At 46.3% G+C, this 27,670-nt stretch overlaps 2 protein-coding genes across 8 annotated transcripts in view; one reads left to right on the top strand and one right to left on the bottom strand.

Moving 5' to 3' along the window:
• ZSWIM7 (zinc finger SWIM-type containing 7) overlaps positions 1-16,632 on the top strand; it is a 27,164-nt gene extending 10,532 nt beyond the window's left edge. Inside the window, exons 4-7 of one of the 6 annotated variants that reach the window (XR_006890609.1) lie at positions 3,069-3,173; positions 4,540-4,659; positions 13,367-13,596; positions 15,833-16,632. Coding sequence is in view for 5 of the 6 variants with exons in the window: in XM_046675491.1 (XP_046531447.1) it covers positions 3,069-3,173; positions 4,540-4,656 (222 nt within the window). In the remaining variant the exon portion in view is untranslated. The other 5 variants (XM_046675491.1, XM_046675489.1, XM_046675487.1 and 2 more) reach the window with 5 other exon arrangements.
• ADORA2B (adenosine A2b receptor) lies at positions 6,105-27,670 on the bottom strand. 2 transcript variants are annotated; one of them, XM_046675483.1, is made up of 2 exons: positions 27,212-27,670; positions 6,105-7,587 (listed from the first exon to the last, which is right to left on the bottom strand). In XM_046675483.1, the coding sequence occupies exons 1-2, from the start codon at positions 27,544-27,546 to the stop codon at positions 6,921-6,923; spliced, it is 1,002 nt and encodes a 333-aa protein (XP_046531439.1). In that variant the 5' UTR covers positions 27,547-27,670; the 3' UTR covers positions 6,105-6,920. The 2 variants fall into 2 exon arrangements, with proteins under 2 accessions (XP_046531439.1, XP_046531440.1); XM_046675484.1 differs by having other exon boundaries at positions 27,239-27,670.

Below are 27,670 nucleotides of genomic sequence, written 5' to 3'. Positions count from 1 at the left end.
GTTAGCATAACACTTGACTTGTGCAAGCAGACTTCTAACTGTCCTCTAGTTCTGTGATCTAGTTATTAGTTAAACTCTTAAAGATTTTGCTTGAAATATTTTAATTATTGACTTTTTGTTCCTCCCACGCTTACTGTGACTTGTTTAGTTTTCGTCATTCACATCCTGTATTATGTTACATTGCTTTATTTGTCATAAAAATGGTAACTTCCTAGAATTGTGGCTGTTAGCTTGGACTTTGAAGTAAATGAGGCTTAGAAATCTTATATACACCCTCACATTAACTCCGAAATTTCAAAGGCTTACAAAGACAAAGTTTTATATCTCATTCATGCTGCATATCCATTAAGAGTCAACTGTAGCCGTGCTTCAAAACATCTTCACTCAGGGATCCCAGTTAGTGGAGCAGCCCCTATCTGGATCATTGTGGATCTCATAGCAGAGAGAAAAGAGGTCATGGTATGTACCAATTTTTAATGTTTCTGCTTGCTCACATTTCACTGGCCAAAGCAGGTCACATAGCCAGACTGTATTTAATAGGGCAGGAGTGTATAATCTTCTTTCAGAGAGAGGCATCAGGCATAGGGAACAATAAATAATACAGCTGACCACTGTGATAGATCCTAAGAGGCTTGGAGCAGTCATAAAATAAAACTACTTGTCGGGGGCCGGCCCGGTGGCACAGCAGTTAAGTGCGCACATTCCGCTTTTAGTGGCCCGGGGTTCGTCAGTTCAGATCCGGGGTGCAGACATGGCACTGCTTGGCAATCCATGCTGTGGCAGGCGTCCCACATATAAAGTGGAGGAAGATGGGCACAGATGTTATCTCAGGGCCAGTCTTCCTCAGCAAAAAGAGGGAGATTGGCAGCAGATGATAGCTCAGGGCTAATCTCCAGCCGCCCCCCCCCCCCCAAAATGTGCTTGTGAATGGATGACCATCTAGGTGGGTCACCCTCCTTAGAACCTAACGGAAACCATAGCAGACTTCTTTCACGTGAGGTTCATACAAGTCCCGTCATGGGTCTGAGTATCCTCTTTTCTGTATGTTTCTTTTTTTGAAAGCTCTCTCCTGGAAATAAACATCTCGGACTGTGAGTTGGAGGACTGGGGGCAGTTCCTGTAAGAGGAGGTCATTTTTCCATTGAAGGGTGAAGGAATTGAAGTAGATGATCCCTAAGGTCAATTTCCAGTCTAAACATTTCTAACTCAGATTTTTTGCCTGATTATTGGGTTCATTAGTTGTCCACTGTTAGACAAGGAATAAAAATTCAAAATTTATTCTCTCTTTACAGTATTTACTGCCTCTGGTGGCTGAACATTATACTTTTGTCTTAGCCAGGCTTTGAAAGGTTCAAGCCAGGGAAGCTCTGTAGAATTTCCCCCCTTCCCTAAGTCACCAGGCGTTTATTCAGTTTATTCAGTTCTGATGATTTGGGGACCCCATGATAAGAAGGAACCAGTAGACCATTCAGGTCAGTGTAGAATTCCTACACTGCTTAACTTTAAATCTAGAGAGAAGAGATACAAGAGATAACTAAAGGAAGAATAAATCTAAAGTTTTATTCATTGGTAATAGTTTGGAGACCCAAGAATTGTTCATGTCACTGCTGGATGTTGGTGGGTTTTCTTCCAGGATTGAGTGGAAAACAGTCTGATTTAATGCTCTCCCTTCAGTTTAAGTTTTCCAGACAGACTAGGGAAATTCTTCCACTGACACTCAACAGTCTAGGTGATATGTTTAAAACATTTCAGCACCTCGAGATTGGAATTATGTAAGATGTGATTTTTTCATACCTAATTTGTAACTGGGGCTGCAATTTTTAGTGGATACAGTAGGCATCTTCTTACCCAATCATTGGACATTTCTGGTAATCTAGCACCCCGCAAGGAATTCTACTGACTTTGTCAAAAAACCATAGTGACATGGCTGCATCACATAAATCAGTGGACATTTGACAAACAGAAGCCCTACGGCAAATTCCTAAGTGACAATTCATTGTAAAAAACCCATGGGATGTTTCACCTTCCCTTGGATACTAATTTTACACTTCCAGTTTGGAAGTTAACTCTAGGAATGAAGCCCTCACCGTTTTTATTTTTGGCTGCTTAGTGGTAGAGAGACTGAAGTGATTCCTCCAACAGTTTGTCCAATCATGCTACAGACACATCATAATTTCCCTATATGTCTCCTTTTTGTCCCTTGACTGCCAACAAAGCTGTTTGTTCTCGGACTGGGTCTCTTACTAATCCCTCACGTATCTATGTCCTCCTTCCATCCTGCTAGATGCATAGGCAGATCTGGGCTTGCCTCTTTCTGAGACCTCCATCCGGAGCAGCTGAGTCATGCCTTTTGCAAGACTGTTGGCTTTATTCTCCCTGCTCAAATGCTTTTTTTTTTTTTTTAAGTAGTAACTCATTGATTTATATACATTTTCTTATTAAAATTCACAGCAGGCTGTTTGCCAAAATTTGGAGGCCGAGGTAAGCTAATAAGCAGCTGAGCCAGGAATCCAAGCCGTGCCTGATTCCAGAGACACAGATATTAATGATGATGGCTCTCCATCTCCTGAGACATCAAATGCTTTTTGAAAGCCTTCTCGCTTTCTTCTGAAGACCTGTCAATCTGTCTCACTGCTTACCCTTTTCCTGTTTTCATACTCTCTTGAGGTGTGTGGTGGAAGCTTTACACATATGCTGTGAAATACCAAAGGTTAAGAAACCACAATAAAGTGTAGGTGAGGGAAGCTTTCCCTCTTTATAGTTAACCCTTGGAGTAGGCCCTCTCAGTCACTAGGCAAAGGAACAAAGTAGTTTGTCTGGATGATTTACTTAGCCTGAATCTCTTCAGTTTCATTGTATGACGTCCTCAAGTGCAGAAAACTGAGAAGGAGGGAAGAGTCTGCTCACGGGGAAGTTAAGTTTCCACTTTTGTGTAAAACATTACTGTAGTTCTTCCCAGTGCAATTTGCAGAGTAACTCTGAATCACCAGATAGATAAATTCAAGAGAAGGAAGCAGTTTTCCAGCACACCTTTTGAAGTGTGATGCCATCTGTCCTTTTTGTTCTAGGTACTTGGAAGTTCTGGTAAAACATACACATGTTTGGCTTCTTGTCATTACTGTTCATGTCCTGCATTTGCCTTCTCAGTGCTACGGAAGAGTGACAGCCTACTGGTAAGGATGGGGAAGGCTCTTTCCACTGCAGTCAAATTAAGAGAAATTATTAGCCCTTTCTGCACAGTTTGAGTTGTACAAAATGGGAATTTTACTACATGTTGAAACAAATCATGTTATTTTCCTTGACTTTAGTTAGTCATCTCTTTTGGGTTTACCCCTCCAAAATGCAGAGTCATTTTTAGATCTACATCAATTTCCCAATGTTTTATTTAAAAGGTCACAGATGAAGCTTTGGGGAGGGCAATAAGGTGATCCTGAAAGTTGGCACTTGGGGAATTAGATGGCCCAATAAAATATGAACTAAATTGAATGTTGGCAACTTTTGCATATCCCCAGCTCCAGTCATGAGGTGTTTCTTCCCTGCCTGTATTACAGGCTGGCCCTTAGCCACACTTGACTTTCCATGAGGTAGGAGAGCACATTGATGCCTTTGCCAATTTTACAGTAGTCCAGAGCATCAAGTAGGAACAAGACATACTCACACAACTCCTTATTCCAAAGGAGAAAGCACTACCCACCAGAGAGCAGGTAGCTATTTTTTAAGTCTTACCAAAGAAGAAAATTACAGCATCCATTCCATTCTTCCCCTTTCTTTTACGCTAACTTTGTAAACATCTTGGGAACTGGGTGGCAAGTTGGGTGTCTCATTGTACAGGAGGCCACATTCATGGCTCATTTGCCATAAGTTTATTTCACCTGTAGAATGACAAGATTAAACCAGGGCCCTTTTAATATCTAAAGCTGTGTGTTGTGTGATATAATGTTCAAAATAGATCATCTCTCCAGAGGTGTGTACAGGCTGATATATGTGAGAGTTCTGCCACCCCACCCCCCAGGAGTATAACACAGTGGTTAAGGGAGTAGACTGTAGCTCTGAGCACAGGGCTAAAGTGGAGATAAGACCTGTCTTGATGGGGTAGCTGTCAGATTTAATGAGATAATCTATGAGAAGCACTTAGCAACACAGCAACTCAAGAATGTTGACCATTGCTATGAACATCTTTCTGAAGGCAGGAAGAAAGAAATGTAACTTAGGGCTAAAATGGGGAGCCCGTCTTGGTTTTCAATGTGGGTTATATACCCTGTACCTAAACTGGGTATATACCCTGTGGGGTTATATACCCTGTACCTAAGCTGGACCTAAACTGTTTCCTAAAACAACAGGCAGTAAAACTTCCTTTGTCCCCTCTGACTTCCAGAAAGAATACGTCTGTCTCATCTTATCTGCAGTTTTTAGGCAATGAGTTAAAGGCCCATAATCTCTGTGCCCCACTCCTTTTCCTACTAAATGTGATGGTAGTGAGAGATCTTGGTTAGCCTGGCCCTGCTGATTTCTAATCTGTTTGTGTGTTTTGTATTCCAGTGCAAGCATCTCTTGGCAGTTTATCTTAGTCAGGTTATGAGGACCTGTCAGCAGCTGAGTGTCTCTGACAAGCAATTGACTGACATATTATTGACAGAGAAAAAAGAAGAAGCATAAAAGGTACAGATTGAGCATCATTATCTTTGAAAATAGAAGTCCTGGTAAGAAATGCATTTAACCTATTGTGGTTCACGTGGAAGAGAGGTGAAGTAGACCTTCCAGAGACTTCTTGTTACTGTCCCTTTTCCCTCCTGGACTGCAGAAGGGACTGTGGGTTGGAACCCAGGATGTGTGTATAGTCTGAAGCCTTTGCAAGTCTCCTCATGATAAATCTAAACCAAACCTGAGCCCCTTGGGTGAAAAACTTCTTAGATGGAATCAAGCATTTTAGACTCAAAGCCTAATATCGTGTCCACAGTTAGTCAGATTCTTAAGTACCTGAAGTACTAGTAATTTTGAGGAGGTTGGAAAGGTAGATGAAACTGAGTAAGATGAAGTTTAGATGAAGAAGCATTAGTTCCTTTTCTTAGGTCCAGAAAATTATTCTGCGGCAATAAAAGATCAGAGCAGAAATGTGGTCAAACAACAGCAAGTATAGAAAGACTTAGGGCTTCTGGTTTCAGCGACCTGCAGGTGTCTGTTGGTGTTGGTGCCTATTTCAGATATCTGTGGTCAAGGAGGCTATGTTGCTGCAAAGTTAGTGTCTAGAACAAAGGTAGTGCTGGTTTTGCTCTGCATGCATTTCTGAGCTTTATAACAAGCCAAGTGAAGGAAAGGACTAAAAAGCATGTCCTGAGGGAAGCTAAAGATTCTATTAGGAATTACCAGTCTGAAGAAAGAAAGGCAAAAGAGATACCAAGTAGAGTCTTAGAAGGGAGAGAAATGGCAGTTGTTTGGAGCAAAGGAGCAGTGATGTATGGAAATGAGACTTTTCAGCACAGAACAAGAACTTCTTATTAGGTAAAGCTGTCCACAGCCAGAATAGGATTCTAGAAGGACAGAAGTTCTCTGTTTCTGAAGGGGTGCATAAACCTGCAGTGTCCTTGCGGGGATATTGCAGAAGGAATTGAAGCAGTGAACAAACAACAGATAGATTATTTTTACCCCCTAGGAAACTCAAACCCTGTGCCCCTGAAACATGAGGTGCTGGTGAATGGGTGCTAAGTGACTGAGTGTCAAAAGGTCAGATAATGCAGTGTTCTGTGGTTGGCAGAGCCTTTTGTTACATTGAAGTGGCAAATAAAATCTGTCAAGACTTTTCTACTACTTGGGAAACTTGGGCTGCATATAAACATTTCTTTAAGCAGTCTTCAGGATAAAGAATAGAAAGTAGAGGCCAGCCCAGTGGCGTAGTGATTAAGTTCACTCGCTCTGCTTTGGTGGCCTGGGGTTCACCGGTTCAGATCCCAGGTCCAGACCTACACATCACTCATCAAGCCATGCTGTGGCAGCATCCCACATACAAAGAATAGAGGAAGATTGGCACAGATGTTAGCTCAGGGCCAATCTTCCTCAACAACAACAAAAAGAATAGAAGGTAAATGCAGCTCTGTATGACAAGCCAATGCAGCACCCCCAGCTTGTTGGGGGTTTTTTTAAGTTTTATTTTTCTTTCACTTAATATACATACACAGTTATATAATTTTACTTAGTAAAATTTTCACACTTTTGGTTCCAGCAACTTGACCAAACTTGAACGTGGGCGAGAAGTAAAATTCACTAGCTAGCTCTAGAAGGGCAGCACAGAATCTGGTAGAGGAGGGATCCCATTTCTCCATTTTCTTTCTCTAGGGTAGTTTGTTGTATATGAAAAAGAATATTATCAAAATTGTTATCTGATGATATTCTACTTCAGGACTTATGAGATTCTCCTAAGTTATTTCCCTAAATAAACACAGCAGTTTCTTGATTGAAGAATTAAATACTTTTAGTTTTCCTGGTCACCTTCCTAGAAACAAGTATATATTGTTAGTATGTCCAACTGTTATTTTTCCATTGACTCTAAGTTAAAAAATATTTGTATTATAATAGTTCACAGTGTTTCATAGTAAAATAGTTTCAGTCATTGTCTACCATAAAAGAGGCAGACTTCTAAAAAAAAGCACACAAAACAGTCTTTTACAATCCATTCAAGCTGTGAGCATCATCCACATAGTAAGAACAGCCATACAGAACCATAAATACATTTGTCAACCCTTGGAGCCTACTAATAACATGTACATATTAGCTAGATGTGTGGTAACTCCAGAAAGTGCTCAAAAGAGGCAACCCACATGTTTGTGAGGTGTCGCTGTCTTTCACAATGAGAATCATCCAGTCATGTCCTGTCCCTTCATTTATTGTGAATTTGTGCCTTCTCCTTGAAGAGGCCAGAGCCTAGGTCATAGGCCCACATTGAGAGCAGGCTGCGTCCCCGCCTGCCCATTCCCACTCTTGAGAACATCTGTCTGGCAGAGAACATACCTAGAGATGATTTTGTGAAAAGTATAGCGGAAGTCTCGGTTCCGGTAGGCATAGACAATGGGATTGACAACTGAGTTGGCATGTGACAGGAGAATGGCTGTGTTTATTGCCCACTTGGGCTTATTCTTAGCCTGAGCTGGCTGAAAAAGAGTGACACAGTTGATGGCATGTAGTGGTAGCCAGCACAGAGCAAAAATCCCAACCACCATGGCCAGGGACTTGGCTACATGGATCTCCCGCTGGAGGATGGTCCTTGAGTGGTCCATCAGCTCAGTGTGCTGAAGCTGCCTGCAGGCCACCATGAAGATCTTCATGTAGATCACCAGCATTATGAGCAGTGGAGGCAAGACACAGCCAAAGAAATTGAAATACACCATGTAGCTCATGGGGACCACATTCTCAAAAAGACACTTCACACGGCAGCAGCTTTCATTTGTGGTTCCATCCCAGGGTTCTGTGCAGTTGTTAGTGGCACTGTCTTTACTGTTCCACCCCAGGAATGGGGTCAGTCCAATGCCAAAGGCAAGGACCCAGAGGACAGCAATGACTCCTCTCGCTCGGGTCCCAGTGACCAAACTCTTATACCTGTTCAAAAGAACATCATGTGTTATCATCAGTTTACAGTAGTCTGCAACCAAGGTCCGAGACTGCGCCTCTGCTTTTGTTCCATGGCCTTTACCCCTAACAACACTGAAGGTTCACCCTCAGAGGGCACCATGACCTTTTACCCCCAACATTAAAGACATGCACACAGATATGAACAGCCTTGCTCTAAAAGCTCAATAAGATTTTTGTTCTTATTAACTCACCTCTGTTTAGTGACAAATCATAGTCAATGAGGACAAGTGGAGAAGTCTTAAAGGGTGGTTTCTAATTACCCAGATACTGACCTTTGAGACTAGATCTATAAGGCACTGTTCCAGGTGGTTGAGATACACCAGTGAACAGAACACGCAAGATCCCTGCTTTTAAGGGATTTACATTCTAGTAGGGGAAGACAGATAATAATACACAACAAACATGAGTCAGTAAATTATATGATACGTTAGAAGGAGATATGTGCAGTGTGAAAAAAGAAAAGGCAGAGTAAGGAAGATCAGGACTGGCAGGGACTGTAGTTTGAAAGAGGTCAGTCAAGGGAGGCTTCATTGATAGGGTGACACTTGAACGAAAACCTGAGGAAGTGAGGACTGGAGCTCTATGGACTTAGGCGGCACTACATGGTGGCTCTGGGCAAGAATCCTTCAGGTCGCCACAAATATGTGAGAGGTTTGTCTCAGCCTATGGGAAGAATCATCCCTGAAGACCTCTAAACTGCTGGAGAACAAGAGTCCTGACAACATCCCTGTCTTTGCTAGCAGCAAAGTTGATAAAAATTAGGAAATAACTTTAGCAAATATTAAACAAATTTTTTTTAGTAATTTTAAACCATTAAATCGTATTTAAAATCACTAAAAATGATAATATACATTTTAGACATTTTGCTATAAACTAGTCCATATATGGTTTATAGCAAAGCTATAAACTTTGCTCTTAATAACTTGTCCATAATATGTATTCAATGTAATGTGTTGAGTAAATGAAATAAAATCTTTCCTTAACCTCTGGGAGGAAAATTGGGAAATAATTTGATAACACATTATCTTAAGACTTGTCTATGGAAAATGTCCAATTTCCTTTGCCTGCAGGATAAAGCCCATACTTCTCAGCATGCCCACAGAGCCCTCCAGGCCTCAGCCCCATATGGCTCCCTCCTCGCTCATGGTGCTCTCAACATTGGACAGAACACCTGTTCCTGTTTCAAGGATCACCTGCTTTTCCTGATCACCTCTTAGGCAGAGCTGGCCACTCCCATTCTGCCCTCATACACACACCTGTCACAGAGCTTGTTGATCTGTTACGTGTATTTTCCCCTCAACTAGAATGTCAGCCTCTTAAAGACTGGGACCTTGTTCCTTTGTGTTGGTATCCCCAGGACGTAGCACAGTGTCTGGCACATAGTAGGTTTTACAATATAGCCATTATGAATACATTCCTCATTTGTTATCTTATTATTAAACGCTTTAAATCAAAATTCTACTTACTAGGAATACATGAAGCTGTGGCCTGGACAGACAAGAAGAACTAGTAGTTTGCTGAGAAAGTTAACTGAGATCTTGCCTTATAATTGACAATGATCCCTGATCTTTTCTGCTCCCTATGAAAGCCGCTCTCAGTAATAGGCAGTTCAGTTGTGGGGCCTTTACTACAGATGACCTGCTGGGCTCAGTTGCTCACTGAGTTTTGCTTGGCCAATAAATCTGTCAATTTCCAGGCCCTTTCTTCCTCCCTCCTCATTCAGGAATGTAAAGCCATTCCTTAAAAAAATGCTATTCCTGGCCATTGCCTCACTGGAGAATCACAGGACTTTAGATCCATGAGGCAACCTACTCATCAGGCCTGCCCTTATTCCTTTGTTTTTCACAGGAGTCAACTGTATTGAATTGAGTACAATTGAATACAGGTCAGCCCTGGGTGATAAATTATATTTGGAGTAAGGAAATTCTCTTGTAATGGTCTGGGGTGGATGGGTGAGGTGGTTTTGGCCAGTGAAATAAAAGGAAGTCTGCTAGGGTACTTCAGGAAAGATTTTACTCCTTGAGAAAAGGAGAGAGACCCATGAGGAGAGCTGTCCTCATGTCCATCCCTTTCTGCTTATGCTCTTATGGGAGGCTATGATGCCTAGAGCTGCTGCAGCCATCTTGTGACCATGAGTGATAAGCCTGAAGACAAACTGAATGGCAAAGCAGAAGGAAGGAAATAGCGCACAAGTCCTTGATAACATCTTTGAACCACTACACCAGCCCTGGAACCATCATGGCTCCATATTCTAGTTCAAGAAATAGTTAAATGTCTTGATTGCTTAAGCCACAGTTACCTATAGCCAAAAGCATCCTCATACAAACTAGAAGGGACTTTCATCTCTTTTAGTCCAACCTCTTTTATTTTACAAATGAGGAAACAAATACAAAGTCTTTGAGTAACAAAGGCAATAGAAGAACCAAAGACCAAAGCTAAGTCTAGACCCTCAGGCCTGTGTTCCTTGCGCCACATTATGCTGCTTCTGATTTTACTTGACTTTTTTTTTTTAAGTAATATCAGACATGGAGTACTCTGTACACGGAGGCATCACAGCAGGTGGCTTCCCACTAGAGTTCAAAACAACAGCTGGAAACCACCCACAGCTGAACCTCTCAAAACTGCTAGCTCCTGCACATGTAAAAAACTACTTTCATGCTCAATTGTCTTGGATAAGGAAAAGCAACTGATTCCATCAGGGGAGCAGCTAGTGACAGCTTTTTATGTGAACCCCCATCATTGTTTCTTCCCTGTTGGTTCATTATTTCATTCAGAGTTCTTCCTTTGTACCATGCACTCTGCTAGGTGCTAGAAACATAACCACAGCCCTCATGGGTTGTAAAGCTAATGGAAGAGACAGAAAATAAATAAGTAAAGACACAAATGTGTAATTACACATCAAAATGAGTTTAGCCAAACCAAAATGAATAGTATGCAGATAAAAGAAAAATAGGAAGACCTCAGGGAAGGCCTCTTAAGTAGAGCTAAAGGTTGAGGAGGAGTAAAAATCTGAAAAGTAGAAGAGCATTCCAGGCAGAGAACAGAATGTAAGGCTTTCAGACACGAAAGGATTTTACTTTCCTAAAGAAGCAAAAGGAAATGTGAACAAACCTAAAATGAGGCAGGGGCCAGCTCGCAGGCCCTGGGAAGGAATCTGGATTTTGATATTCAAAGTGCAATGTGGGGGGCTGCCCTGACGGCATACTGGTTAAGTTCGTGTGCTCTGCTTTGGTGGCCCAGGCTTCGCAGGTTCAGATCCCGGGCGCACACTGCTCAGCAAACCATGCTGTGCGGGCTGCCCCTGTGGCCGAGCTGTTAAGTTCACGCACTCCAATTCGGCAGCCCAGGGTTTCACAGGTTCGGATCCTGGGCACGGACATGGCACCACTCATCAAGCCATGCTGAGGTAGCATCCCACATGCCACAACTAGAAGGACCCACAACTATGTACCCAGGGGGCTTTGGGGAGAAAAGGAAAAATTTTTTTAATCTTTTTAAAAAAAAAAAGCCATGCTGTGGCAGCATGCCACATACAAAACAGAGGAAGATTAGCATAACTGTTAGCTCAGGGCCAACCTTCCTCACCAAAAAAAAAAATAAAGAAAGAAAGCTACGGGAAGATATTGAAGGCTTTTAATGACACCGATTTATGTTTTAAAAAGTAGTATGGATACTGAATTTTAGGGGAGCGAGAAGAAAAGCAGATCAGTTAGGAAACTGTTTTGGTAGTTAATTCAAGAGAAAACGCTGACTTGGATCAGGATGATAGCGAAGGTTACACAGATAGATATATATTTTGGAGGTAGAGCCAATAGGTCTTGAAGATGAATTGGATGTAAAAAAATGAAGAACCAAGGATGATTCCTAGGGTTTTTCCCTGGGAATTAATTAATTAATATTTGAAATAGTATTAAAGGGAACAGTGGGTTGCAAGGTGATTAAGATCAAGAGAATGGTGGATGTTAGTATGCTGATAAAAATGAATGGTAGAGAGAAGATGCAGAAAAAAGGCAAGATTATTAAAGAAGCTAAGAATCCAGGAGGTTAGAGGATGTGGAGTCCAGGGCTCGTGTGGAGGGACAGTTCTTCACTGTGACAGAAGGAAGAAGGAGAACGGGGCCACTGCAGGGAAGACGAGGGTTAGATGGTGAGAAGATATGGGCAGCGTCCCCTTCGAGAGCTGCTGTCACCTCAGACAAGCATGAAGAAAGTCATCACCTGAGGGAGAGGAGAAGGCTAGGATGCTGGAGTTGTCTCAGAGAGGAGAAAAAGGACCTTGCTGGGAAAATGTAGTGGGATGGCCTTTGTGGTTTTGAGGGTGATGTGGCTTTTGTTGACAAGGTGCAGGCTGAACCATGGGAGTGGAGGCCGAGAAAGACTGAGGAGAAGAAAGAACTGAGACCAGGGTGCGGAACACTCAAGCTGGCAGGTGGTGCAGCTGGTGAGAAATGGAGCAGTAGGAGAAATGGCAGCAATGAAGGGGAGGGGCAGTGTCAGGTCTTCTGCAGGAGGCAAGGGGCAACTGCTCTGGGAAGAAGAGTGGAGAGACCCAAGAGAAAGAACTCTAGCCCCAGTCCCCACCTGAGGTCCGGAGTGTGAGCAGCAATTAGGGAAGCAGTTTCGGGGGTAGGTCTCAGTCAAGGCCAGGTAGTGAAGGGAATGTTCAGAGAAGAGGTTGAGAACATAGGGATCTGGTGATGTCCCAGAGAGCACAGTGCTTGGGAAGGCAGGGTGTGATTTTGGGTCCAATTAGCCAGGGGATATATAGAGCATTATGGGGTTGAAAACTATAGTCATGTGCCATATAACATTTTGGTGAACGATGGGCCACATATACAACAGTGGTCCCATTAAGAATTAGTACCTATTCTATATCTGGTTTGTGTAAGTATACTCTATGGTGTTCACACAACGATGAAAGTGCCTAATGACAATGATTTCTCAGAACATATCCTCATTGTCAAGCAATGCATGACTGTAATTGAATTATTTTCTTAGGACCTAAAACTACTTGGCTTAAGCTGAAATGTCCAACCCACGTCTCCATTTTCATCTTTAATATGTCAACGGCACTTGACACTTTAAAATAAAGGGGAAAAAGTTCACCATCCATTTCTTTGTCTAAAACAAGTTCTCCTTCCTAATTTCCTCTTGACTGGCAGACAGTTTCCCATTCTAGCAACCTTTGAATCACATGACCAAACAAGTTTTGGAGACACAGGCCTGCAGACCCCCTTCCCCAGCTCTACAAAACACATCAGTAACACAGAGCCTCCACTGCCTAAGCACCTACTCTGAGAGGCACTAAGCTACATAGCTTACACATCTCGCTCAAACCATGCCGCATGAAGTCAGGCTGCTGTCTCCAGTTTACAGATGTGAAAACTGAGGCTCAGAAAGGTTAAATTATTTGCCCGCTGCCCCTCAGTTGCAGTCAGGACACAAACCAAATCTAATCTGACTGCAGTTTTGCCAAAAGCAGTCATGTTTTCCTGCTCAGGAACCTACAGCTCTTCTCATAAATCCAAGCTCCCCACTCTGCCTGGTCACCCAGCCATGGGTCAGCTATTTCACTTTCTTCCCCAGACACATCTGCCCTTGCCAAAGCTGTTTGCCGGTTCCATGGAGCCCCCTTTCTGGGGCCAGCCATGTGGGAATCAGAGACTCGAAGGAAGAGGCCTTTACTTCCCCCTCTTGGTAGGCAGTCCTTAAAAGGAAGTAAAGAGCTTTCTTCATTCTCTTGGAGGACACAGCGAGGCCCACAGGAGAAGCGTGACCACCAAAGACAGAAGCACTTTTAGCACTGGAGCTCCAGCTTGATAATGGCACAACAGTCGGTATCCATGAGAGCCATGCCTGCACCCTTGCACAGGGTGGAAGACTGCAGTGCTGTAGAAAGCAGACAACTGTCCCTGCACCGAGCAGGATCGTGGAAGGGATGACCCCTGGGGTCTCTGGCATCTCAGGAAGGCTCTGGTAACCTCCTGCCGTGTCCTCTCATCTCCCACTTCCAGCTGTGCCTCTGTCCATTCCCTGAACACCTGTCTCTCTCCCTGACCTCACCCTTTGCTTGTGGACTCCATGCCTTGCTCCCTGTGCACCAGTGGCTCTCAAAACATCGTGTGTGTGTGTCCCCAAAACATTCCTGAAAGGAAGGGACCATGTCCTTTCCTACATCTGCCCCATGCCAGTCACTCACTACTCTGCTGTGGAGGGCGTCGAGCACAGCAGTAAGGTCAAGGAAGCCGGACATCTGCCCCAAGTGTAGGAGAAGTAAACGAAAGGCAATGTAGAAATGAATAAAGAAAATGTAGGCAGCTTTATTACTGTAAACAAGCAGGAACAATTCCAGCCCACACAAAAGGAGTGTTCTGGGAAAGTCCACACTCTGGGAAGTGGCTTTGCCCTGTTCCTGTGCACAGAGCTGGTGTGTGATTCACCCATTCTCCATATAAGGGACTCATTAGCTAAGGAGGTTGATAGAATAAGTCACATGGAGGGAATCGACAAAAGGGAACAGTGTGGACACTGAGGTTACGTAATGAAAGAGGGAATCGCCAAGTGCTGCATAACAAGTGCTGGCCTATTTCTGGGGCAGGGTTTCCTCCTCCTCTGGCTCTGCAGCCCTTGGCTCAGTCCAGGCTGCCTTCTCAGCCTTAGAAATCAGAATTCCCAGCTTTCAAGGTGCTCTCAGTTCAGCAGATCCCCAAGGGCAGCTGCTTCCTGGGCAGTGACATTGAGCCTGGCCAAGCCAGCCAGTGGCTGGATAAAGTGAGCTCTGGCATCAGAATAATGGGAGTAATAGTGGCTGCAGAACCCCCCTCCATACTGTTGCTGGGGCTTTTAACACAGATACAATGTTTACAAAGCACTTCATAAATGCCAGTTACGAAGTAAGTGCACATGGAGTGCTGTCACTGCTTCTTAAAATTGTTTATTGCTTGTTTAGGGACATTTTTCGTTATATTCTGTTGAGCTCACAAGTTTCATTCCTCTGTAATACAAACATTTCTGCTTGGACCACCCAGACAGCAGTTCAGCAAGGCTAGAGGCTGCCACAGTGAATATTAAAAATGCACCAAGAAAGTCTAGGGGAAATCCTGGCAAAACTTTATTTAGAGCAAGGCTGATAGGTGCTAAGACAATGCAGATGAAAAAGGAGTTCTGAGCCAGGGGGCTGTCATTAAGTTGGGCACAGAGGGCAGCGTGGCCTGCCACAGCCAAAACCAGCAGGCTGGTATGCGGCTTTCTGAGGAAGGAGGCCCAGGTATGGGCACTGGTTTTTTTTTTTTTCTCCTTGTTCCTGGGGACCCAAAGGGGCTCCTGCTGCACAGCAGTCAAACTGTGGCTTTTTTCCTTTCCTGCTAAAGACTGTAATGCTACTCCCACTATTCCAGCTCCTTTTGCTTGAGCAAAGTCATAGATGAACCAAAGCAGTGTCTGTATTGTAGCAATATCTTTCCCCTATTTATCTATCACATGTAGTTCACATTACAGAAATTTGCATGGAAGCAGACCGGGTTGTACTGAAGTACACCACTGTGCTCCCATGGTACCCCATGATCCCCACAGCACCTCTCCCACCTGCCTCCCACATAACCACATTTTCTGTCTCCTTCCACTCAACCACACACTCCTTAGTGGCAGAGGCTGTCCTGTTCACTGTTGTATCAAAAACACTGGGCCTAGCAAGCAAATGCTAAATAAAAGCCTGAATTTATAAGAAGGGAACAGAACTCTGGCTTCTTAATCACAGACACACCTTTAACACTCACTTGGTAGCTCTAAACAAAACAGGGCATGGAGTACGTGACTGTGTCTTGAGTTTCAGCTTATAGTTCACAAGAGACTATTGTATAAGAGAGAAATTTTATGCTGAATAGTTGCTTCCCATTTTTCAGATTCCTCATGGAACCAAACAGGGTTTTTAAAAAGTTGTCATGGACAGAAGAAGAAACAGAAAATTGAACAATAGCATAGAGTAGATAATTAAAGTAATAGAATACATAACCAAAAACAATGAAAATTTAAGATCTAGATGACTTCACCAATGAATTCTATCAAACATTTAAGGAACAAAAACCCATTCTTACACAAAAAGAGTAGATGCTGTTTGGTTCTATTTATATGCAGTTAAGGTTTGGGAGTGGGAAGGTCTCTGATTTACCATTCGTGGTAAATGTATTGAGGGCAATCTATCTTATCTCCACAGTCTGACATGGTCATAGCTCTAGCCTGTGGACAGTCAGGAAAGGAGAGTGCCTGCCCACCCACTGGATAACAAGCTGTGGTCACCAGAGCTTATCTTCAAGCTAAGTTCTTCTGAGGAGGCCAGGACCCTCAGCTACTCTGGCTCCTGAGGGGTTCTCATCTATTCCAGCAAGTTCAGACATGTCTGAATCCCAGCGGTGGACCTGGCTGAGGCCTGAGCTGAGCCCCCTGCCACATGTAAAGGCGGTTGGAAGAGATGCCATTTGTGCTTCACAGTCACCCAAAAACAATGGATGAGGAATGCAGCTGGCAGAAAAAAGTTGGCAGCACTCCCCACCAGCTTACGGCAAGAGGAGGCAGTCTGGAGTGGTCTGATAGTGATTCACCCCATTGAGATTGAGGGTCAGGGCCAAGACTGGGGCTCCCAGAGTTCACCTCTGAGGCTGTTTTTTAGTGAGTCTCATATGTTGGTCTCATATGTTGGCGAGGATTGGGAGACAGCCCAAGGTTGCTGGGTTCCAGACTCTGATCTCCTTCACGTGAAATAAGAGCTCCCGAGAGAAAGGACCACTGCCTGAAACTGGACCAGAGAAGAAAAAGATACGTTGTCCTCTCCTCCAAAAAGTACCCTCCCATGGCTGTGTGAAAACACATTGCCTCAGATATAACTTGATTGTCAAAGCATCAGCCTCAGGGCTGGCCTGGTGGTGTAGTGGTTAAGTTCATGTGCTCTACTTTGGCAGCCCAGGGTTTGCAGCCATGCTGCGGCAGTATCCCGCATACAAAAAGTAGAGGAAGATTGGCACAGATGTTAGCTCAGTGACAATCTTCCTCAAGCAAAAAGAGCTAACAGATGTTAGCTCAAGGCTACTCTTCCTCACTAAATGCGTGTTGCTGTGATGCCACCAATATTTCAAATACCAGCAGGGTCACCCATGGTGGACAGGTCTCAGCAGAGCTTCCAGACTAAGACAGACTAGGAAGAAGGACCTGGCCACCCACTTCAAAAAAACTGGCCATGAAAACCCTATGGATAGCAGCAGAGCATTGTCTGATGTAGTGCTTGCTGGTAGGTGAGAGGATGATGCAGAAAGACAGGGCAGGGGTCCACTCTGCTGTGTTCAGGGTCTCTAGGAGTCAGAGTCAACTTGATGGCACTAACAACAAAAAGGAACATGTTCAATGCATGCATGACCTTCTACAGGAACCTGAATAAAATATATATATATATATATATATATATATATATAAAGAAAATGATTTGGATAATTGGGGACATCTGGCTATAGTCTGTGCTGTATCAGTATTAAAATTCCTGAGTATAATTGTGTGTGTGTATGAGACAGAAAGAAAATGCAGCAAAATATGAACAATTTGTACATTTAAATGAAGAGTATATGGGGATACTTATATTCGTTTTGCAACTTTAGAAAATTCCTGTTATGTGAAGAATGGGCAAGCAAGAATGCAGAACGGCCAGATAGGTGACTGGTATCCTGGAATAGGGCAGAAGTAAAGACGGGACCAAAGAGAAGCGACTAGAGGGAAGGTTTAAGAAATGCAACTGACAGAAGCTGTTCTCTAATGTCTTTCAATACAGCTTTATAGTTCTTTACATTTAAAAAAAGCAGATTTGGCAGTGGTATTGAAATCAGCATTGGAAATTAAGATGTCATATACAGAAAGACGCTTTGGGAAGTTTGTGGGTGGTAGGACTGGAGCAAAACATCTATTAAGAATCCCAGAAGTGGGGCTGGCCCAGTGGCGCAGCGGTTAAGTTCACACGTTCCACTTCTTGGCAGCCTGGGGTTCACTGGTTCAGATCCTGGGTGCGGACATGGCACCACCTGGCAAGCCATGCTATGGTGGGTGTCCCACGTATAGGGTGGAGGATGGGCATGGGTGTTGGCTCAGGGCCAGTCTTCCTTGGCAAAAAGAGGAGGACTGGCAGTAGTTAGCTCAGGGCTAATCTTCCTCAGAAAAAAAAAAAAAGAATCCCAGAAGGAAAGAATAGAGAAAATGGAGACAAGGAAATTATCAAGAAAAATTTTTTTCCCTGAAGAAGATTTGCCTTGAGCTATCATCTGCTGCCAGTCTTCCTCTTTTTTTTTTTTTTTTCATATGTGAGCCACTACCACAGCATGGCCACTGACAAATGAGTGGTGTGTAGGTCTGCACCCGGGAACCAAACCCAGGCCACCAAAGCAGAGCACCCCGAACTTAACCACTAGGCCACCAGGGCTGGCCCAGGAAAATATTCTTTTTTAAAATTTCAGAGCTGAAGATAGACTTGTCTTCAGATTGGAAAGGTTCACCTAGAAGTGCCATTCCGAATGAAGGAGAAAAGCTGAAAGTCAATATTTAAACCCACCCTTACGAAATTTCAGAACACCAAGAAAAGCAAATGATTCCAAGGCTTCCAGAGAGGAAATACAAGTTACAAATAAAATTCACATAGACGTCAGACTTCTTGCAACACTGAGTGTTAGGGCAGTGCGTTCAAACTTCTGAACCGTATCCAGTCAAACTACTCGTGTGAGAAGTAACATTTTTGGCAAAGAACTCAGAAAGTTTATCTCCCATGTCCTGAAAAAGTTACCTAAAGATGTATATACAAACAAACAGATATAGAATCCTAGAGAGAGGAAAGAAAACATCGAATGCAAGAAATGGTTGAACAATTCCAAGAGTACGATGAAGGAAGTCACAACACGACAGTCATGCCGCACATTCAGAAGGCGTGTAGGACGTTCAGCAATGAGGATGATGAAGAAGCTGGATCATCATCAGGGTGAGGGAAGCCACAGTCTTCCTTTAACTTTCTTTTAATTTTGAGATGGGAAATTCATGATCCAAACATGAAGCAGACTAAAATGTGGCGTAATTTTGGGCCACAGGATAGCAACTAAGAATAGAATCCACCTGACCTGGTCATAAGAACTGTCTCCTTGAGAAGCATGGGTTTCATGGCAGGAGTGCATTTCCTACTCTAATCATACGACTCCCTTCTGGGGTGAATAAGAAATATACAGGTGAAACATTATAAATGCTGTTTATTGGTTTCCAGTTTTCAGAAACTCTACAAAGTTCATGAAACTATTATAATTACAGAATAAAATAGAAATGGTATTAACCCAGTAATGCTGTAATATAAGTTTGTTCAATACATAATTTGAGTAGGAAAAAACACAAGAAACAGTGGTTGCCTCTGATAGGCAAAGTGAGAAACTAGAGATCAGAGATGGGTGACTTATTTTCCACGGTTTACCCTTTTATACGGTTTCAATTCCTTTTTTTTCTTTTTTTTGTTGAGGCCAAAGCGCGCCGAACTTAACCACTAGGCCACAGGGCCAGCCCCCTCAATTTCTTTACAACAGCAAGAATTATCTTTTTGAAATAAAACCTCTATTAGTTAGGCAGTGTGCTAAAAGTAACGCTACTTTTGGTAGCAGGAGGTGAGAGTCGTGCGAGGGATGGTGGCAACATACTTTTTCTCACTTAGGAAAAAAAAATAGAGGCTGAAATATGATCCACAGAAAAAAGTCAAAATATAACAAAAATTGGAGTAGGGTAGGGAAGAGGGCTTGTGTGAGCTCTAGTCCTCCTGTTACATGGTAGAGTCAACAGATTGTTGGTGGCAGCACAAACCAGGTGTTGCCAGTGAGGGTGGAGTGACCCTCAGAAGAAATGCCAACAAAAATGGTCTAGGAGGGATGCCCCGGTGAGGGGTAAGAGAGGGGAGACTTTTGCTTTCTCTTTTGTACCCTTCTGTACTTTTGAATGTTTACTTCTGTGCACAGTAGGTGATTTCTAACTCAAAAAAAAAAAAAAAAAAAAAGGAAAAAACCTCCTTCATAGACTTACCAGTGCCTTGAAAACAAAACTCTAACTCCTCAGCAAGCCTCCAAGCCCTCCTTGATATGCCTGTTCTCGAGAGCCCCCACACACACCTAAGGCTGTGAAGCCTGGACTGCAGGAGCTCTTCCCCTGAAAATGCTCTTCCCTCCCATTCATCCCACACACAAAACTCCAGCATCAGCCATCTAGAAATAGCACTCCTCCCCTCTCTCAGCACAGACTGAGTTAGAAGGCCATCCTGGAGCCGTGACGGTCTGTTCTCAACTTTAATTCTTTCAAAGTAGGTACACCTGCTACTTGCCATTAAGTTCCTGCTGCCAATGGCAGTGTCTCCAGCCTGTTAGCCTCAGCGATAAGAGCACAACCTGTTAATGCCCTTAAGGGAGAATAACCATGTCTGAGCCCCATTCCTGAAGGGCAGTCATGAATTTGAAGCATTAGGAAAAAAGAGGCGGGAGGAGATCCTCTACAGGTCCTTGCAGCTGTTAGTCAAATTCTGTGACATTTCATGCACAGTGGCCAAGGTACAGCTTTCTCCATCCTCACTTAGCCATATTACTATTTAGCTATAGTCTTCCTTGTCCCATGTAATATTTAAAAGATCCCAATCACAATTTGCTAGTGTCCTCATTCACTACCAGAAGGGACCACTCATCAGGGGGTGTTTTTGGACAACCACAGTGCTTGCAGCCTTTCCCTTTGGTTGTTCACATGCTGGTTAAGGGCTCCTGGGAAGACAGGCTTACCCAGTCCTGGCTTCTGTGTGACCCTGGGCTAATCATAACTCTCCGAGCCCTGGCTCCCTCATCTATGAAGTGGGGAAGGTAATAGTATCTGCCCCATAAGGTCTAATAAAGATTAAATGAGATTAGGCCTGTAAGGTGCCCAGCATACAAAAAAGGCTTCAGAAGAGTGGCTGCTGCTCACAGTATTAAAAATTCTGGGGGCTGGCCCCATGGCCTAATGGTTAAATTCAGCACGCTCTGTTTCAGCGGCCCAGATTTGCAGGTTTGGATCCTGGGGGCAGACCTACACCACTCATCAGCCATGCTGTCGTGGTGACCCACATGTAGAGGAAGATTGGCACAAATGTTAGCTCAGGGCTAATCTTCCTCAGAAAAGAAAAAGAAAAAAAAAAAACCCTGATATCTGGAGTAGCTGAGGACATAATTCCTTGTTCTTGTCCCTGCAGCATAGACCCATGCTGTGACCACAAGCTTACAAATCAAAAGAATGAGATACCGAGACTGGTTTCCACAGAGTTACCGGTCCTGCCAGTGCCCAGCAGGGAAGGCCCCACAAGGCTGGAGACCCCATTCACGCATTCATAGAGAAAGAAACACAGATCATCTGTCATGTGAAAATGTTAACTTCTGTCCCTTTACACACACTCCTTCTCCAGATGATCAGGTAACCTACCTGTGCTTTTCAGAATTCTCTGGAAATGCTACTGAGACCTAAAGCCAGGCACTATTTCTCTGCCATTGCTGCTCTAGGGCAGACTTGCCACCCCTCCAGGCACACAGAGCAGTACAGGCTGCAGCCTGATCTGCAGAGGAGCTCCTGGTCACTTGGAGCTCCCACTGCCCTCTGGGGGCAGCTCCAGGCCACAGTCCCAGAGCAGGCCCAAGGTAGCTAGGCAGATCCCGCTTCCCTCACACTTTAGGGGGAGCCCTGTGCTCCCATCTACGACCCTGAGGGCTCACGGGCTCTACTTCCATCTCCTCCCTGACCTTCGGCTCCTGGGATGACCAGCCATCTGGTTGGCATCTACCCCCAGTGAGGGGAGGACCTCCAAGTACCCTCTGGATTGGATTACCATGGTTCCAATCTGGTTCTGAGACAGTTCTTGAGGGCCTCACTGACTAGAGCAGACGAGACCTCAGCCTCAGCCTGGGCACGTGTGTGCCCACTGGGGAACTTACCTGCCCAGGAACAAGCCCCCAGCCAGGTTGGAGGTCCCCATTAGTGCTTATAGACATGGACTCGGACACACCTGCTGCTCCTTTACAGTCATTGCTCCAGGCTGGGAGGTGAAGTTGAGAGGAGTGTATGCTAACGACAGAGGGTAAATAACAGCAGAGTAGCACCCAAGTCTCTCCTCCAGTCCTGAGAGCCTTGTTCCCTTATGTAAGTAAGAGGATGCCCCCAGGACTGTACCTGAGAGCCAGGAGCCAGGACCTGCAGGCTTTGCCTCAAGGGTCTGCAGCCACTGTCCTCAGGCCAGCCCTTGCCTGCAGCACCTGCCAGCTTTCTGGGTGACTCTCCACCAGATTCTCCTTCAGGCCTGTGAGATGTCCTTTCAGAAGATGGTTTCCCCCTCTTTTCTTCATTAAAACTTACTGGACCATCTTTTTTCTGACATCATTTCACCAGAAAGCTCTGCCCATTACTGGGATCTGCCATCTTGGACCCTCCTGCCTCACGTCTTTTTTTGCATAGTCCCCCCACACTATCCCAGCTTCCCCCTGGACATGACACACCCTAACACACACTCTTCACTCAGTCACCCATTTATTCATCCAAAATGTGGGTCCCTACCCCATGCTAGGCATCAGGCTCAGTCCTGGGTCCTGGAATATAAGGCCAAGCCCCTCCCCTGAAAGAGCTCATGTCTGGGTAGAAACAGACTATAACAAAGTAAAGACATAATTTAATGATAGAGTCAGTGATAAAGCAATGCAGTGGCTGAGAGAAGCCTCTTCAGATGGGGGAAGTGAGGAAAGGCAGTGCAAAGCCCGCGCTTGGGGAAAGAACTTGGGCCAGCGTGGTGAGGGAGGTAGGGAGGGGTGCAAGATGGGGTGGACAGAAGATAGATACATCATGCAGGGCCCTGAGGCCAGAGTGGGACATTTGCATTTTACTCTAGGTGCCACTGCACAGCTTTAAGCAGGGGAATGATGTGATCTGACTTAAGGTTTCAAATCATTCCCCCTGGCAGCTGTGTGGAGATGGTTATACGGGAATAGGAGATGAGGTGGGGACTCCATGGTGGCCCAGCAGGAGCTGGTCGAGAGCTGCTGAGAGGACATGTGTGATGAGATCCAAGAAGTGGCCATTAGATTCAACCAAAAGGGGGGCATTGCAGGGGTGACCTGACAAGGAGCAATTCAGTGGCACCATGGTGACAATGGGAGGGGAGGCAGTGAGATTGGATAACTTGGAGATGTTTACTGGGAGACAAGGAGAGTTGATTTAAGCATATCCATATATTAATGTTGGTTTCCTGAGGCTACTCTAACAAAGTGCCTCAAACTTGGTGGCTTAAAATATTTATTCTCTCATAGTTGTGCAGGCTAGAAGCCTGAAATCAAGGTGTCAGCGGGGTCGCACTCCCTCCAGAGGCTCTAGGGGAGAATCTGTTCGCTGCTGCTTCCAGCTTCTGGTGGCTGCCCCAGCATCCGTTGGCTGTGGCCGCATCACTCCAGGCTCTGTCTCCATCTTCACATGGCCTCCCCTTTTCTCTCTGCATGTCTGTTTTATGAGGATGTGATTGCATTTCGGGGCTACCAGATAATCCAGGATAATATCCCGGATTAAGATCCTTCTCTCAAAATCCATATAAGGTAATATTCATTCTTTTCCCATACAAGGTAATATTCACAGGGTCTGGGGATTAGAACATGGACATCTTTTTGGGGGCCACCATTCAACCCACTATAATGGGAATGATCTGGAAGAGAAAGATAACACTAATGCAAAAGAAAGGAGAACCCAAGGAGGGGAGTCCTGGGGAAGGCTGGAGGGGTAGGACCCAGAGCTGAAAATCTGGGTGAATTTTATCGTATGAGAATTGTAGCTCAATTGAAAGACAAGGAAAAAAAGTTTCAAAAAACCACTTAGAATCCCCTGCCAACTCCCACCCTACAGTTCAGTCGCTAAAAGGAGTTAAGTGGAGGCCACATTTTCACCCAAAGCACAAAGTCTTGCTAAGAAGTCTTCAGTACCTACCTCACAGACTAGACGTGAGGCACCACGAAAAAGCCTCCATGTGGCAAAGGGGGCAGGGAGGGTGACAGGGTCAGGGCCCATGGACAGGCCAGACAGACACACCCCCTTCCATTCTGTTGACCGATCCCGCCAACCAAACACTCCCTAGAAAACACCCTCCTCCAGCTCCACGGTGAACACAGCTGGCCTTTGGTCTCCTGGAGACTCCACACCACAACGCCGTGGAAACTGAGTCCAGAAGCAGGGGCGGGAAGGTCCCCAGACACAGGTGACTCACATAGGTCCCCCCTCAGCTAGGGGTGTCGCATGAAGGGGAACAGGATTAGATTAGGGAAGAGGAAGTGCTCCTGCTGGAAACAGCCTGAGGGTGAAGTGAGAGCCAGGGAGCAGCTGTGAGCAGACACACCCCTGCCCACTGCCACAAATATCCCCACCTCTGACAGCCGGGGAACCTGCATACCCTGCTCTGCTGTGTGTACCTGCCCCTCATCACTGCCCACTCCTGATGGCAGCACTCTGCCAGGGCCAACATCAGGAACTGTGGAGGTGAACTAGAGGAAGTGGACTTTTCTTCTTTTGTGGACCTCACTCACTCTGAAGGCCAAGGGCAGTACCTGATGTGAGTGGACACTCCTTCTTTTCAAGTCCGGCCAAAGTTGTCATTTTTATGCCTAGCATCACCTCAGGGCTCCCCTTTCCTCCTGCACTGTAATCTTCCCCACATTAGTAAACATCTTGGCAACTGGGTGGCAGGTGGGGGCTGCGGCCTCTGTGGCCTCGTGCTGTGCTGACAGCTGACCACACGGGCCTCACACTCAGAGCCTTGGGGCACAAATGCCTTCCAAGACTGCCGCACCAGTGAACTGGATGGAACCAAGGGCAAGTCCAAGAACTGTTTTTGCCCAGGTAGGAGGCGTGCCTGGGCTTCTGGCCCTCATTCCCTGAATCTCACCCTCATTATTGCTTGCCTTTAGAGGGGAGACCCCTCCTCCCAAACAGGGCACTGCCAATTTTACTCCAACCTGGAGTTCCAGGACCCCATGAGGGCCTCAGAGCTGGCCCCCAGCCTATGCCATTAAAGTGAAGGGGGACCTCAAGTCTCCCTGACTCCAGGAGAGTTCTCAAACTTTGGTGGGACCAGAAGTCCCTGGTTAAAGATACTGATGCTGGAATCCCACACACAACCCATCCCAGAGATTCTGATTCAGTAGGGTGGGGCCCTGTAATCTGCATTATAGCCTGCTCACAGGGAGCCATATTCCTCAGAAGCAGGAAGTGCTGAATATCGAGGGAGAAGGGGTGCCTCAGGCAGCAGCCCCCAGGAGGGCTGAGGAACCTGCAGACTGATACACCTCTCCAGCCCCAAGAGTGTAGAGGTTGGTGCCAGGGCAGGTCAGATGCCTGTACGTTCCCAGGATGGGGAGATGGGGCTGCTTGCACACACCTCTTCCAGACCGCTGAACTCTTGTGGGCAAGCCAGGAGGGCAGAGCTGGGACAGACTTCGTGGTGACTCTCCACTGAGTGTTCTTCCCTCCCTGCTCCTCCATCTCTCCCTCTGGCCCTTAGCAAATGCAAAGAAGTTAGAGGCCTGTGATTCACATTTCTTTCCCCTTAATACACCCACACCCATTTTTTTCAAGACCCCACCCAGCACAAACCAGGACAAGAACTAACAAATTTAAACTTTTATGGAACTTCCTGCTCCATGGGGCACAGAGGATTCTCCCAGTAACTCCTGTTGAGCTGGGCTCTCTTTGGAACTCTGCTAAGGGAAAGCCAAGGGGCTTCTGTTAGATGGGCCACTCAGGCTGGGGGCTTGTGACTGCCTGCTGGATGCAAACAGTCCAAAAGGCCATCAAATAACAAACATAGGACCAAAAGGCAGGAAAGGGACCTCTAAGAGAGAAAAGAGAAGAGTGTGCCATGCCACCCCAAGCCTCAGAAATCCCTGGGCTCTGTCACACCTGATGGGATGCATGAGGCCTCCTGGTCAGATGCCAAGGGCAGCAGTGTGTAGAAAGGCCTAGACATGCAGATCAGGCCCACAGCCCTGCCAAGCAGAAGATTCCTGTTCCTGTTAGGAACCCAGGACACAACCCACAGGGACCAGGCTCAACATGCCTACCTGTTGAAAAGGCTCTGAGAGCATTCTCCCAGTCAATTCCCTCAAACACATGTCCCTTACAACCACCAATTTACTGCAGGAAGATCTGCTTCCAGAAATGGTAGTATGTTTTCTGCCCACATCCCAAACACTGATGCCACACATAGCCCTGAAAGACGGTCTGATGGAACAGTGGGAATAGGGTGCCAGCTCTGAGTTCAGGTCCTGGCTCCAATACTCCTTCTAGAGGCACCATCCTAAGCAAAATGCTGATCTCCCTGGGCCACCACCCCTCATCTACAAGACACGGGTAACAGTACCTACCCTCTGGAGTTACTGCAAGGATTAAAGGACATAAATTTAAAATAAACTGCCTCACAGAGTTGGCACTCAATAAATTAATTCCTTCCCTGCTCTCCTGCTTCTGTGACTCAATTTCCCTGTTCTCAGCTCCAAACCCAAAGAGATCTCAAGCTCACCCAACTCAGAAATGCCAAAGGGGACCAAGTACCAAAGAGAGTAAATATTTTCAATAAGCCCTAAGGTTCCTTGATACTCCTGTGCTCAGGCTCTCAAGTGGGGCTCCACTCCCTTACTGGCTGCCTCCATCCCTTGAATCCTACATTTTCTCAGTGTGGGAGAAAGAACCCCTAAGTTCTCCAGTATTCTGAAATCCTGGTGGCACTTTCCCAGCCTGCTGGGACAGGGCAGCGGAGCATAAACAAGTTACACAACGGCATGAAGCTCCACGGCTGCTCCTCTTGGCGAACAGAGAAGCACTTTAACTTTTTAAAAGTATATGGAGGTGATTTGAGTCACCATTAAGACTGCAGGGACCGTAGTGTTCCCCAAAGTTAATTGGTACCTCCCCCCTGGATCCGCCCAGCCCTCAGTTTGTGGCAGTAGGGTCATGACATGACAATGCGAAGTCCCAGCGTCCAAAGTTGCCCTGGAACCCCCCGGCCTCCCAGACCCCCAACACTCTCGGCCGCGTCTGCCCGCTGCTCTGGACCCCGGGCCTCGCTCTGGGTCGGCCGCGGGTGAGGGGTGGAAGGAATAGTTTTGCCGCGGAAGAGGAGATGCGATCACCAAACCTCCTGCGCCCGGGCCGCCACCGCCCGCCGGGGTGGCGCTTTCCCGAAGTATCCACAGCGGGCGGGAGCCCAGCGACCGCCCTCCCCGGCACCCCTAGAGTTGTCCCCACGCAGGTCCCCTTAAAGAGATCATCCGGGGGAACAGAGGCCTCCAGAGTACAGCCCCGGGGCACCGAGAGGATATGACAGCCCGGGCGCACGTGTCTCTGGGGATGGCCGGTGTCCTCCAGGCTGGGAATCCGAGCTCAGAGCGCCCCGCGCGCCTCAGCCTGGCCCGTCTGGGGTCTCCGAAGGCAGGAACCTGGCCTGGAGCGTGCGGTCGTCTACGGGGCTGCGACGGGGCCCTGGGGTAGGGGACGCTGCCCGCCTCACCTGAGCGGGACGCGGATGGCCAGGTACCTGTCTACGGCCACGGCCAAGAGGCTGAAGATGGAACTCTGCGTGAGCACGAGCACGAAGCAGGCGAGGAAGAGGCAGCTGTGGAAGTCAGTGCAGAAGCCCAGGCTGATGGTGATGGCAAAGGGGATGGCGAACAGCCCCACGGCCACGTCCGCCGCCGCCAGGGACACCAGGAAGTAGTTGGTGGGCGTCTGCAGCGCGCTCGATTTGCCCACCGCGGCGCACACCAGCACGTTGCCCACCACCGACAGCGCGGCGATGGCCAGCTCTAGCGCCACGTACAGCGCGTCCTGCACCTCCAACGTCATGGCCGGGCCGGGCCAGCCCCGGGCGTCGACTACCCGGGCCGCACTGGGCGCGGGGCAGCCGCGCGAGCCCCGCCGGGCATGGCCGGAGCGCCCGAACCGCGCGACCGTCCGCCGCTTCTAACCA

Source organism: Equus quagga, chromosome 11, assembly GCF_021613505.1.
Source record: "Equus quagga isolate Etosha38 chromosome 11, UCLA_HA_Equagga_1.0, whole genome shotgun sequence".
NCBI lineage: Eukaryota > Metazoa > Chordata > Mammalia > Perissodactyla > Equidae > Equus > Equus quagga.
Note: the sequence above shows the minus strand (reverse complement) of the source record. Positions and strands in the feature narration are given on the sequence as shown.